The sequence below is a fragment of the Anser brachyrhynchus genome (assembly GCF_964034855.1).
Source record: "Anser brachyrhynchus genome assembly, chromosome: 8".
Lineage (NCBI taxonomy): Eukaryota > Metazoa > Chordata > Aves > Anseriformes > Anatidae > Anser > Anser brachyrhynchus.
This window is the reverse complement of record NC_137702.1, coordinates 11,690,075-11,703,870: the sequence shown is the minus strand read 5'-3', so window position 1 is coordinate 11,703,870 and position 13,796 is coordinate 11,690,075. Positions and strand designations below refer to the sequence as shown.

The 13,796-nt window shown below is 54.7% G+C and overlaps 1 protein-coding gene across 10 annotated transcripts in view; it reads left to right on the top strand.

Annotated features, from left to right (window-relative positions):
• SZT2 (SZT2 subunit of KICSTOR complex) overlaps nucleotides 1–13,526 on the top strand; it is a 57,317-nt gene extending 43,791 nt beyond the window's left edge. For 7 of the 10 annotated variants that reach the window (XM_080601825.1, XM_080601822.1, XM_080601826.1 and 4 more), the window contains 14 exons: nucleotides 242–321; nucleotides 633–758; nucleotides 2,487–2,692; nucleotides 2,811–2,904; nucleotides 4,647–4,727; nucleotides 5,169–5,243; nucleotides 6,319–6,384; nucleotides 7,562–7,775; nucleotides 8,049–8,232; nucleotides 8,563–8,685; nucleotides 8,948–9,449; nucleotides 9,744–9,860; nucleotides 10,207–10,275; nucleotides 12,800–13,526. In XM_080601825.1, coding sequence (XP_080457951.1) covers nucleotides 242–321; nucleotides 633–758; nucleotides 2,487–2,692; nucleotides 2,811–2,904; nucleotides 4,647–4,727; nucleotides 5,169–5,243; nucleotides 6,319–6,384; nucleotides 7,562–7,775; nucleotides 8,049–8,232; nucleotides 8,563–8,685; nucleotides 8,948–9,449; nucleotides 9,744–9,860; nucleotides 10,207–10,275; nucleotides 12,800–12,943 — 2,081 coding nt within the window. In that variant the 3' untranslated portion in view covers nucleotides 12,944–13,526. The remainder of the gene's footprint in view (nucleotides 1–241; nucleotides 322–632; nucleotides 759–2,486; nucleotides 2,693–2,810; nucleotides 2,905–4,646; nucleotides 4,728–5,168; nucleotides 5,244–6,318; nucleotides 6,385–7,561; nucleotides 7,776–8,048; nucleotides 8,233–8,562; nucleotides 8,686–8,947; nucleotides 9,450–9,743; nucleotides 9,861–10,206; nucleotides 10,276–12,799) is intronic. The other 3 variants (XM_080601821.1, XM_080601828.1, XM_080601827.1) reach the window with 1 other exon arrangement.
• The last annotated feature ends 270 nt before the right edge of the window (nucleotides 13,527–13,796 follow it).

Genomic DNA, 13,796 nt, shown 5'->3' with positions numbered 1-13,796 from the left:
AAGAGTTGTGCTGTCACTGGAGTCTAACTGCCCCTTCCCACCCCTGCTCCTGGAAAAGGAACTTAAAAGGAGCAAAATGGAAGTTCTGGCAGAGGAGGCAGTTCTGAGCTATTCCTGCCAGGGTAATGGGGTGGGATGGGTTGTGGCCTGTGTAAGTAGAGTGGGTAGGATGAGAGTGAAATGGAGTGAAAATACTTGGGGATGTGGCTTGATACATCTGTGGCTGCTCTCTTTCCTCCAGAGCTGGAGAAGCAGATGAAGATTGAGAATCTCTTTGTGACCTGGCAGCAGAGATCAGCGCAGTCCAACATGCCTATCAGTGTGAGTGCAGCTCAGGCAGGCAGACAGCGAAGTGGGCCCATGAGGGAGCAGTGGAGCTCGGAGTGGGCTGTGTGTCGGGGGTGGTGTCTGGCTGTGGAGCAGTGCTTTCTGCTTGAACTGGGTCTCCTCGGCTCTAGTGCTGGGATTTGCAAATGGGGCTTTGCTGCCCAGCCCTGGAAGAGCTGTAAAGCAGGGTGGTTGCCTCGCAAGTTAGATACCCACTTGAGCAGCACAGCAATGTTACAGACAGCTTGTTCCTGGTCTTGATGAGTTACGCATGTTTGTAACTGTGTTCCTCTTGTGCTATGCAGCTGGCAGACCTGGAGACCCTGAAGCAGTCCTCACGCCTTGTTCACTACTGCGCTACCCCTTTGCTCTTTGACCCAGCCTTCCGTCAGCAGATCCAGACTGACCAGCAGGGGAAGGTAGAGGGGAAGGTGAGTGTCTGAAAGGGACAGTGGGGTTTGGTTTTGTGCACTGGAAAAAAGAGGATGGCTTTGCAGTCTTTTTTCCAAGATAGCTCTGAGCAGAGCTGACCCCTGCATTACAGGATGAATCTGCACCCTCAGCACGGGGCTTTCACTATGGTGAAGACAGAGACTGAGAAAATCACTGGGTCATCAAAGCCTGTTTCCTGCTGTTTCACCATCCCTAGGAAGACTTGAAATCCCTTGGCTACCCAGGGAATCCAGGGATGAGTGTAGCAAAGCCAGCTGTCTGGCTCTAACCTGTTGGGGAAACAAAACTTCCCCCTGTGTGTTCAGCAGCCAGACCTGGTAGAACTTGCCTGGGCCCAGCAAATAGCTGGAACAATTGAAATCAAGCCGCCCGAATCCTGAGCAGGTTGCGACCTGACAGCGTAAGCAGTGCAGATCCTGTACTGGCCGTTCATGGTCTGTACGTGTCAGAAGGGAAGAAAAGGCTGTTGTAATTTATCTAAATGTCAAGAGGATTCTGACAGGGTCTTTAAGCAGAGGTTGCTACAGAAATTGAGCACTCAAAAGAGAAAAGAAAAGTATTACCCCAATGAAAACTTAACTTTGTGTTTGGAACAGAGCAAAGTGAAAATTGGCTATTTGATTTGAAGAGCCTGGCAGCAGGGGCTTCAAGGTTGTGTATTGGGTTCTGTATCTGCAGATAAGTTACCGCAGCACATATGAGATGCCAAGCTCTGAGACACTGTGTAGCGCTTCAGATTGCTCAGGACAGAAGGGCTGAAAGGAACTCTCCCTAGAGCAGCCTGTGAAATGAGGGGTATTTTGGAGCTGGGACCTGATTCCCAAGAAAGCAGAGCACAATGTGGGAAGAAACTTTAATTCCTCCTGTACTGTACGCTACCTGCGGAGCCTGTATGAGCAGAGTAGACAGCCTAGTGGATTTCTGCATTTCTCGGACAGTTTCATACAAAATGCAAACCAATTGAAGTACATCAGAAAGGTGTGTTAATACTATGGGTAATGTTCTAATACCTTTCTAAAATACTAGTGGATGATTGTCTTCGTTTGGACAAGTGAGACACCAGGCATCTTGTGGCAAAGGCGCTGAACTAGAGCAACTTGGAGAAGGTTAGAGAGAAGCTGAAGAGACTCTAGGTAAAGAGACCTACTTCTGGGGCAGGTGGATGAAAGGGCAGAGAGAAATATGTGAGAGCCACAGGCTCAAAGGAGGGAGATCAAGAAAAGAAACTTCAGTGTCTCACAGCACAAAGACAAGTCGTATTCAAATACATCAAAAGGGGAACTGAAAATGGTTAAAAGGAAACATTCATACCGTGTTACTGAACTAGTAGTAAAACCCGAGATGTCACCAGGATTCATAAAAGAATTGGACTGTTACATGGCAGCAGAAGCTGAGGCACCATGGAGCTCTGTGTGAACCGGCTGAGAGTGAAACATGACTTTGTGTAAGCCATTCTGCGGGGAGAGATATGAATCCTTCTGCCAGTGCACCTTTTCTGGCAGTCTGTTGCAGTGCTGTTAGGTCAGTCAAGGGCTGGGTAAACTTTGGATCTTGTGTTCCAGCACGTGCAGTGTCAGCTGTTAGCGCTCTCTGGCAGCGGGGAGTCTGCCCTCTGCTCAGCCAGAGCAGCTGGTGGTATCCCAGCGAGCGTCCCCTCGCACAGCAGTCACAGCAGATCTCCTTAGGAAATTATTTTTCTCTTCCAGAAGCGCCACCGCTCAAATGACTCCACAGCTTCAGGGAGAGACCGCAGCCACAGCTGTGACTCAGCGGAAGGGCTGCCCTGCAAGCTGAAGGAGGAGCCCTGGCTGCAAGAGATGTGCAATGCCTTTTTGCAGCAATACATCCAGTACCTGCAGAGCATGGGCTTCATTCTGGTCCAGGTGCGGCCACCGTCACCTACCACACGCAGGTCAGTGATGTTCTGGGAGAACTGTTGGCGGAGAAGGGCTGACCCAGAGCCATGCCCTGGTTTGGCACAACAGGAGAGGTCGGTTCCCCTGCTCAAGGCTCTCTCTTGTCATTTCCAGTAGCACAAGTCGGATCCGAGCTCTGGCAGCAATGGGTGTGGAGGGGAGAGGATCCTTTTCCTACACAAAGCCAAAAGCAGAGGGGAGTCCAAAGGTAAGTGCTTGTGCTGTTAGAGAAGTTGAACTGGGATGGAAGTCAGGCTGTGGCATGGGGCACTTCTGGTTGGCTTCTGAATCAGTTTCTCATGGAAGGGAGGTGTGAGAGCAGAGAGGGGACCGAAGCAGGAAAAGAATCCACCTAGACCAGAACCATCTTTGGGATGCTGGGCCAGGTGAGACCTCCTTCCCTTCCTGCCTGTCTTCCTGCAGCTCTCAGAAACCCTTCCTGAGACTGGGTGGAACCAGGGCAAATCTCAGGAGGACAGTAATAGCTTGAAAGTACAGCAGGATGACCTGAGGGCAGGAGATGCTGCCACCTTGTGTGCATAGCTAGCCGGGAAAGGGATTGTCTACCTGCTGTCTTTTTTCGCTGTCAAATGAGAGTAGTGGGGGGATAGTCTCTAAGTAAAAGGGAGTGTTCCTTCATTTATCAGGTAGCGGCGGTCTTTATCAAAAGGTTTTATGAATATTAAGAGCTTATATGGGTTCAAGAGAGAATAGGTAAGTAACTGGAAGAGGAATCCATCAAAATTGCTAGGTAGGCAGAATCCACCCGTGGGTCGGGAAACCCAGGGAGAATGGAAGCGTAGCATTTGCCGACCCTATTGTCACCCTTTCCTGGTACCTGCTTATGGGTGAATGTTGTGGTTTAACCCGGCTGGCAGCTAAACACCACACAGCCGTTCGCTCACCCTCCCCCCTCCCTCTCTGGGATGGGGGAGAGAAACGGGAAAGTGAAGCCGGTGAGTTGAGATAAAGACAGTTTATTAAGACAGGAATATAAGGAATATAATAATAATAATAACAATAATAATAATAATAGTGATAATGATAATAGTATTAACAATAATAATGTGTAAGAAAACAAGTGATGCACAATGCAATTGCTCACCACCCGCTGACCGATGCCCAGCCTATCCCCGAGCAGCCGGCCCCCGACCCCGGCCAGCCACCCCTATATATTGTTTAGCATGACGTCAGATGGTATGGAATACCCCTTTGGCCAGTTTGGGTCAGCTGTCCTGGGTCTGTCCCCTCCCAGCTCCTGCTGCACCCCCAGCCTGCTCGCTGGCAGGACAGAGCAAGAAGCCGAAAAGTCCTTGGCCTGGTGTAAACACTGCTCTGCAACAATTAAAACATCAGCATGTTATCAGCGCTCTTCTCATCCGAATCCAAAACATAGCACCCTACCAGCTACTATGAGCTACTTAACTCTGTCCTAACTGGAACCAGGACAGTGAAGTTCATACAGAACTGTGGGCAAGACAACACCTTGCAGTTAAAACAAGAAGAGAGCAATCCACCGGAACAGCTTAGTAGGAGGGCAAGTGAATTTTCTGGCAGCCAAGCTCTAAATCCCAGTTGGATGCCTCTGATAACTGCTGTGTCGGGCAGATGTGATGGTCTGGTGAGTGCTCAGCAGGGAGAGGTGGGAGTGGGGCTTTGTGGGCAGCATCACCCCTCAGCTCACAGGGCCTTCAAACTGGAGACCTCCTCCCCAGTGTAGGCAGGAGGTGAAGGGAGCAGCATCTCTTGAAGGCTGCCTATTAGCTTTGTTGGAATTCTTCTCACAGTCAGCTCTGGCATGTCTGCTCGCCCACCTCCGGTGAGGTTGGTTGGTGGTTGAGGTTCCTGTTTCCATCTCTGCCACAGAACCTCATGGCAGCCTTGCACCCCGGTGTGTGGGCTGCTCTCCTGTGCCAGAGCGCCTCTCCAGCTTTGTCTTTCTCTTCGCAGAGCACAAGCCCTGCTGTTGCCACCTATCATCTGCAGAGAGCTCTTCCAGGCGGGATCGTGCTGATGGAGCTGGCCTTCCAGGTGAGAGAACAAGAAACAAAGTATGGTCTGTGGGAGTCTGGGATGGTCTTAAGAGGAGGCGATGTGAATGATGAGTGCAGCAGGAATATATGATTAGTCCTTTCTTGTCTTGCATCTTCCACGGTCCTGCAGGACTTTGGATCAGCTAGGGACAGATCTGAAGGGATGAAAGCAGTAAGAGTTGCCTGGAGTGGAACTGACACAGGCAAGAGCTTAGCACCAGGTAGCACACTCTGCTCTCAGACACGCGTTGGCTGTTCTTCCCTGAGGCCTGCTTAGTTCAGACAGGAGAGGAGATGAAACAGGGAGCAAGAGTGTCAGGGACCCAGCCCAGAGGATGAATTGACGAGTCTGGGGTGCAGCCAGCCTTGTGGGAGCTGCTCTCCTTCCTCGGAGAGGCCCAAGGCCTGTGCTGTGCTCAGTGTGTGCTCTCTCCTCCAGGGCTATTACTTCTGCGTGAAGCAGTACGCGCTGGAGTGCTCGCGGATCCCCATGGGCCAGTCTGTCAACTCCCAGGTAACGGCTTTGCAAACGCTGTTGGTGCTCCTTGGAGTCAGGGGCTGCTGTGGGAGAGGCAGCGATCTGTGGGACAGAGCGGGCGTTTCAGGTGCAGCGAGTTCTGGAAAGCTCGGCTCCCTCCTGGAAGAGCAGAACCGTGCAGAGCTTTCTGCAGCCGCGTGCCCTGTATAGCAGGCTGCTTGAGCAGACCTGGAGTGCAGTGCAAGGGGGATGGGAGTTTTTACAAGAGAATGACTCTTGTCCTAGTTTTGGGGAGCAAGATAGAACATGCTGGGAAGGAACAGGAGCAATTTTGGCCAAAAATGGCTGCTCCAGGGAAAGTCAGTGCATGGAAAGCCAGAAGCTTTCTGCTTCCATTGAGCAAGAGGGAAGCAGAATGGGAACAGGGATCTGTGAACATGACTGGCTGCTCTTTGCTGGAGAGGATCGCTTTTCTACACCATGAGCCCTGGTTCTTGATACCTCTATGCATTGTTCTGCAGCATCATGTGGCTGCCTGCACCCTTCTCTTTTGGTGTGTTCGGTTGTCTCCTACCTGTCCCCAGGGCACTGGGTGGCTGCCTAGAGGCTGGCTACCCCCAGCCTGTCTGAGGCAGCAGACACGTATGACCATGCTGTCCTTTCCAGGGTGGCTCTGTAGCAAGGTTGCGTCATATATATGTCAAGAATAGCTCTGTAAGCTTAGAGCCTACTAGGACCTTGCTCCAGTCCCTGAGAGTTGGCTGAGGCTTTCCTGGGAAGCCTGCGTTGCATAGGGCAGGGTTACCAGTCTGCAGCTGGCATTGCATGGATCGTTCAGGCTCTCTGGCTCACTTGGGAAAAGGCTTTGCTGGGTTCTGCAGTGGGAGGGCACGGTGCTGGGAGCAGCGGGTGAGCGGTATGGGGCTTGCTGCAGGGGGCTGGCCAGCCTTGCCACGTGCTGGAACTAGCCCAGAGGTCCCTCAGGTGGGGCAGGGCTCCTCTGCCCCGTCTCTCCCCATGTCCCACCCTGGGCCTGTGTAGGACAGGCTGGGGCAGGAACAGGGCAGTGCCTTGTCCTTCTTCCCACTGGCTGTGCATCTCTCTCCATCAGGGCACTCTTGCAGCCAGAGCTCGCAGCAAGAGCTGCATGGGACCCAGCTCCGTCTCTGAGTCTGCGGTACGTCCTCTCCTCCCGCTGCCATGCTGGGCACGGCAGGACCTGCCGAGTGCAGGGCTGAATCTCCCACGGGCTGTGCTTTCACCCTTTGTGCCCCAGCAGCCAGCCTATCGCCTCCTGCTGCCGGAGCAGTACGTGCCACAGAGGGCAGCACAGCTTGGGAGGAGGATTGGGTGGGCCTCGGGTGCTCGCATGGGGCAGCGCCTTGTGTTTCCTGCTCCTTACCCTGCCTTTTCTGGGACAGAGCTATAGGCTCCTTGCCGGGCTGGTCCTGGCTGTGCTGGCTGCCCTCTGGCTCATGGTGCAGAGAGCAGACGTGTCTCATGCCAATGCCTCCTGCCTGCTGGTTTTCCCTGCTTGCCCCGTCCTTAAGCCAAGAGATAATGGTGTGGGTTAACTGCCCAAAGAGGGCAAAGAGCTGAAAAATGGCATTAAAATGGCACCGTGGGCTCCTGGTGTGAGGGCAAGGCTGAGGCCTTCACCAACACCATCCCCTGCCACAGCAGCTGCAGCTGTGCTGGGGGCATGGCTGAGGGTGTGTGTGTGAAGGCAGGCGCTGCCTTGGTGAAGGACTGGCATGCTGGGCAGAGGTGACAGCCATGCTAGAGAGGCTTTCCCCCAGGCACAGCTGTGACGCACCAGCCACGGCTGGGTCTCTGTTTTTTACTGGGCACTAGCAGCTCTGATGCCCATCTCTGGGTCCAACCACTCTGCGCAGGCCCCTGTGCTGCCTCCTGCTCGCCGGGGATGTTCGGTGAGTCAGCCTTTGCCTGAGGATCCAGAACTTGCTGGGGCTCCAGCCCCAGCGCATCCTGTACCTGCTCAGGGCCGAGGCAGTGCAGAGCAGCACTTGGCTGAAGGGGGGCTCTGTCGTCAGTTTAAGGGGGAAGTTTCAGTTTAAGGGAGAAGATGTACTGATGCCAAAAAGGAGGCGGTGCTGATCAGTCCGTGCTGCTACTGGAGACCAGTGATGGGGTCAGGTTTGGAAACTGCTAACAAGTTGGATCACTTCGTCCCAGGGGCCAGGTCTGCACGTCTGCTATTTGCACTGTGCACACAGCTTCTGGGCTGCATCCTGCTGTGGTGTCAGGGCAGGGGTGACTGCGCTGGTGCTGCCATGCACAAGGGTGTGAGGTGCCTGGTAACATGCCTGCCTTGATTCCCTGTCCCTCCACAGCTCTCCATGCTCTTCACGGAGGAGTGTGACAAAGTGCGGGACCTCATGCATGTGCACTCATTCAGCTACGACTTCCACTTGCGTATAGTCCACCAGTACCTGCTGGGCTCCCACATGACTCTCCGCCAGGGCTACCATCTCACCAGCTTCCTGGAGGATTTCATCGCCCACCACCCTGACATCCCCAAATTTGGCCGCAACCACGTTTTCCAAGGTAACTCAGCATGTAATCAGCTGGGGGTTGATCACCAGCCCATGACTTGGCGAAAGGTTCCCAAGCGTTTTACAAATACACCTGACCCCGCGAGCATCTGGGAGGAGGGTGACATGAGGTGCCACTCCAGGGGATAGTCCTCCCTGCCCCGTTGTGGAAGGGAGGCTGGTTGCTCTAGAGCTGTGTCCCCCAGGGCAGTTTGTAGGACGCTGCCCTGCCCAGGTAACAGGCACCGAGCGACTCCCATGGCAGTAATGTCTCCTCCTCCACTAGGCATGTTGGCCCTGCCCACCAACATGATCACTGCCCACCAGCTGTACAACTACATTGCTGACCACGCCAACACCTACCACATGAAGCCCCTGCGCATGGCCCGGCCAGCTACGGGCAGTGACAGCAAGAAGGGGACGCCAGGCACAGAGCAGAACGAGTACGCGCTGGTCTCTATCTGGAACAGGTGAGTGCATCTGCTGCAAGCTCCTGGAGCTGCCTCAAGTTGCCTGGCACCACCCCAATCGTGAGGAGTTTGCCCTCAAAGGTGCCAGCAAAGCTGACTCTGTCCTGCATAGCACCAGGCAGTGGGTTCTACCCAGCTTTTTTGAGCTGATGTCCAACAGAGGTGGTGGGCATGTGTTTGTGTATGCACATGCGATTGACCTGCCTCCTGTAGTGCTTTTTGAGGGGTCCTGCTGTGGCAGATCTCACATGCCCAGCAGCTCTGTGGTGACCAGGAGCTCTGTGGGAACCAGGTGAGATCCCCTTCACACTGATGTGCTTTTGCTCCCAGCTCGGGCTCCTACAAGGACTCTGAAGGTCTGCGTCATCACGATGACTTTGACGTGTCCCTGCTGGTGTGTCACAGCGCAGCACCGTTTGAGGAGCAGAGTGAGGCAGAGAGGCGCATGCTCCGGTGAGAATCGAGGGCCCAGAGGCATGTCCCTGAAGCTTCCTGGCTAGGGAAGAGGGCTCTGGGAGGGACTGGCTCTGTCTGGGACATCACAAGCAGGTGTGGTGCTACCTCGGGAGATTCCTCACAGGGCAGCGCGGTATCTGCCCTGGTCTGGGCAGAGGAACACCCGTACTGGTGGGGACAGAGGTGCCCATGGCTCCTTTGCAGTCTAGCTGAGAAGGGAGCAGCCCTTCCCCAGGTCACAATGTCCCCTTTCTCTCAGCTTGCGGTTCTACGTCATCATGACCAGCCAGCGGGAGCTCTTCCCCCGGCTCACGGCCGATATGCGGCGCTTCAAGAAGCTGCCCCGCTTGCAGCGAGAGGTGCTGGAGCCGGTGGTGGGCCGGGCGGCGTGGGAGGCCGCAGAGCCGGAGCCAAGCCTGGCGCGGCAGCAGCCGGCCGAGCAGGAGCTGTGGCAGGACGTGGAGGACAGCAGCGAGTTCTACGCAGGGGGCAAGCAAGTGAAACTGGGACCCGGGCTCTTCTACACCTCGCCGCTCTTCCCCTTGCTGGCCTCTGAGGTGGCCTCGGCCCAGAAGCAGCTCAGCAGCATGGTGCAGCTGGCCAAGTGCCACTGCCGCAGGGACAACCTCTGGAAGCGCCTCTTCCTCCTGGAGCCGCTGGCTTCCGACAAGCTGAAGCTGGGCAAGCTGTCCCTGGTGGAGCTGGAGGAGCTGCTCGACGCCGTGCACGGGAAATCCATTGCCGATGTGGACCCCCAGCTGGTGAGCAGCAGGGCTCTAATCCTGGTGCCCAGCAGTGGCTATTCTGCGCTGGGGGAGGGAGTGGGGCTGCAGGTGAAGGGTCTGCAGGGCACGGCTCTTCCTGCCTGAGCGGGGGGCAGAGGCAGGAACATGGCTTCTAGCAGGAAGGGGGAGGCCGCACAGATCTGTCTGTGGAGAATTACTGGCCCTGGGTCAGCACGCCTCAGTGGGCTCTGGGAGATGCATCTGGTCTTGAGGGCTGCTGTAGCATTATGGCTGCTGGCGCAGCTGAGATCAGCCCCTTTCCACCCACAGGGCTGCTTCCTCACCATGACGGTCTCGTGGTACCAGAGCCTCATCAAAGTGCTGTTGAGCCGCTTTCCCCAGAGCTGCCGGCACTTCCACAACGCTGAAACCGGCACCCAGTACCTGGTAAGACCCAGCCCGTGGCCCACCTGTGGCCTGTCTCCCCTTTCTAGGGCCCTCCCCTGCCGTGGCTTCCCACAGCGAGGGCTTGGCTGAGGCACTCCTGGTGCAGTGTGGGGTGTGTGCTCCTGTGGTACCGCAGCGCCTGCTCGCCTGCCCCCAGGCCTTTCAGTCACTTCTCTCCCCACAGAGCACAATACCAGGTATATCCCCAGGGGCTGGCGGTGTTACCCACCAGCCAGGCAGATTTGCACCTTCACTTTATCAGGCCACTCATCCTGCACGTCAGCGTAGCCCTGTCCTGGGGTTTGTGCTGTCTCCTTTCCAATGTGTGCTGTGGCTTTCTTGACAGGTTGTGCTCAACCAGAAGTTCACAGATTGCTTCGTTCTTGTGTTCCTCGATTCTCATTCAGGAAAGACGGTAAGAACTTACGAACACAAGAGCAGTTTTATTGGCTCAGGCCAGGAGTCTGTCTGGATTCGTCCAGCAGTGGCTGAGAGCAAGTGCCCATGGGAAGAATAAGAGCAAGTCAAGAAGCTTTTGACAAGCCTTTCCCAAATAACTGTCCCGACACCTGACCATCTGGCACAGGGCTGTCCTGAGCTAGAGGCCTTTGTATTTAATAGCCCTCAGTGGTTTTATTTCTTCTGGTTAATTTCTAATATTCGTGATTTCCTCTGACTTGCAGCTCCACGATGCAGTTACAGCCTGCGTAAAGAGCTTCCCTGGCTTGTTTTTTGGACATACTTAAGCTTTTTTTATTTGATGCCCCTTTGTTCTTATATTCGAAAACACTGAACAGTCAATCCCCTCTTCCTTGACAGGGTTGCTTTTAGGTCCCTCAAGTCGTTTCTGTCCAGGCTGAGTCCCTTCCATTCAGTCCAAAGCTAGAGCACGCTTAACTGCAGTGTTGCAGGCTGCTCCTACCTGAGCAAAAAGGAAGGGGACCTGAACTGTGAGCGAGGGTCACAGCAAAGCTGCATGGGCCTTGGCCTTCATTGGACTTGAGAGCAAAAAATATTCTGTTATCAACTGTGCTGCAGGCAGGGGATTGGGTGGGTCACGGGGAATGCAGCTCCGTGTGAGAGCAGGGGGCCTACAAGATGCTTCAGTCCAGTGAGGCTTTTGCAGGGACTGCAGCATACCTGATCCCTCTGGAAACAAATTGCACACCATCTTACGTGGCTAGGGGAGACAGAAGGGGTGGTGCCTGCTGGAAGGCTTCTCAGTGCTTCTCGCCACCTGATGATGAAGAGTCCTTCCCATTTTGAGCTGGAGCTTTTGTTGTAGCCACTTTCATCTGTCACTTCTCAAGCCAGTGGTAGCTCGGAGCTGAAACAACTCTTTACACATACCTGCTGCTTCCGAGCCCTACATTCCCCTCCACGTGTGAAGGTGGAATTTTCTGCTAGCCCTGTGTTGCACAAGCTTCAGGCCTCCCTTCCCCGACGGATTCACTGTCTTTCACAGCCTGAAAGGCTCGGGTCAGCCTTTGTAAGTACAGGTGTTTGGGACTGCACCCGGTGTTCCTGAGAAGTCTCAGCAGAGCCAGACAGGCTTTGCTGTCCCTGCTGGCTGCTTGTGGTACAGCCTAGGGTGGTTTTGCCTTCTCGTGGCTGTCGCACTGCTCGTAGTGCCACCTCGTGGTCACTGGCAAACCAGGCCCTCCAGCACCTGCAGCACCTCTCCCAGTGAGCTCCATCCTAAGAGCACGAAGGATTTCTGTTATAACCGTGTATTTTCCACTAAACATTCATCCTTTTTCCTGTGGCCTCTCAAAAAATCTCTAGGCCTTCTTTTTTTTTGTATTATCCCAATCCACTTTTGTATCAGTGCCTCAAGTTTTATCAGCGTGCTCCTCATCTTTGTGCCAGACTCATTAAAGTACTGGGCGACGTGAGTCCCTAAACCCATCCTGGAGGAACTGCATTTGTAACCCATCTCCAGCCAACCACTTCCCCTTTCAGCACTACCCTTTTCACCTTAAATTTTTTTGCATTAATTCCTATCTTCAGCTTACCTAAATTTCCCATGTGGCCCTACATCAAATCCTTCCCAAAGCTCAGATAAGATACACCGTGATTCCTTTGTCTAGAAATATTACCTTATCAAAGAAAACTCTCGTGTTAGCACATCGCTTTGGTAAAACAGAGCTGCCTTTACCTTGTTCTTTCCAAGCCTGCTTTAAAGCCTTGCACACTCCTGGAGTTAGGCTCACAAATCACTTTCTCTTCCCTCCTAAGTGGCAGCAGTGCATTTGCTGTTTTGCAGTTACGTAGCTGTTCTCAGGGCTTCACAAGTTCGTTAGGAGGCCCTGGCTGCTAGGTGTGCTCTATTTCAGCTCTGGAGAACATCCAGTCCCCGTGTCTTGCCTCCACGATGCTGCTCTGAGTGCACTGAGTCACTCGCGTGTTTCTTCAGCTTCGGTTCCTGCAATGTTCTCTTCTGCACCCTGTTCTCTGCCCCCCCTGCCCTTGCCCCACCTTGTCAGTACAGTTATTAATGAGAACGGAGCAGCTAGCATTTATTTTTAGGATTGCAGTTATTACACCTAATCTCCTCCCCTTCCCCATTCGTTTCACTCCTACTCTTTGCCTTTGTAGAAGAAATTTCCCTCTAATTTCCCTGGAACCCCGTATTACTGTGGAGGCAGTAGGATCCCCTCCTCTCCCGAGGCAGCTGCTGCTGGGGTTTGTGTAACTGCAGATGCACGGGGGCTGGGACGGGGGGTGGGCATGTCCTTGCACCTAATTTCCCCTGTGAAAATTGGGAGGAGGCTCAAACATGCTGTCACAGGAGGAGGCACAGCTTAGCGCCGCTGGCATTTTGGGACTTCTCCAACTCTCTGCCTGACTCTGCCAAAGAAGTGCCCACGCACCTGCGCTAGGGGCTATGCGGTGCTCCTCCTAATCCTGTCCCCTGACCTGCTCCTTCCTCTCGGCAGAGCCTCACCGTGGTTTTCCGGGAGCCGTTCCCAGTGCAGCCCCAGAACAGCGAGAGCCCTCTGCCCCAGCTTGTGTCCACGTACCACCACCTGGAGTCGGTCATCAACACCGCCTGCTTCAACCTCTGGACAGGCCTGCTCTAGCGCTGGCACCCGCGTGCTGGAGGGACACACGTACCGGATCTCTGCACGCCTGTGCCGTGGGTGACAAGAGGGAAGGACGGCCCGCTGGGCGGGACCTGTTCTCAGCACTGCTGGCAGCACGCATGGGTACCAAACAGGAGCTTGCGGATGGGTGCGGGCAGCCTGGCTGCTCCTCGTGGGCTCCAGCCCTAGCTGCACCTTGGTCTCCGGCTGCCTGCTGGGGCCCTGGGTGCAGTTTTTGGTGGGTTTGAGTGACCTTGAACCAAAGCGCAAGGACAGGAGCTTGGCTGCTGCAGCCTGGCTGAAGCAGAGCAGCTCTCAGGGATGTGCCTTTGGCACCTGCAGTGAGTTCTGCCTGCCAGGAAGGGCTGGAGGTGCACAGTGGGCAGCACTGCACAGCACTCTGCCTGCACGTGGAAAGACTGCACCGCTGGGCAGGGAGGCTGCCCGCTCCAGGCCCTTTGCTTTCGTCAAGAGAGCATCGAATGGGACAGGAAGGGTGAACTGGACCAGGGGAAGGTTTTATGGAGGTGTACATTAAAGCCATGGACATATCTGTGAAATAAACTCAATCAGATCCCTACTTGCGTGCTGTAGGCTAGGATGTGGCAAGCCTCCCAGGGGCTGCAGAGGCAACCCTAGTCCCTCGGGCTGCCTCCCCCTGGAGCAGGGGAGGCTGGGTTTGCACTCTAGTCTCCTGCCTGAGCAGGAGCAGCTAGCTGGAGCTGGAATGGGAGAACACCCATTTCCCAAGGAGTGAATGCTCCCTCAGCACAGGGGCCTGGAAACTTCTGCCTAGACCCCCCCCTGCAGACTTGGAAGTGAAGGTGCTGAGAATGACCTGGGAAAGGGG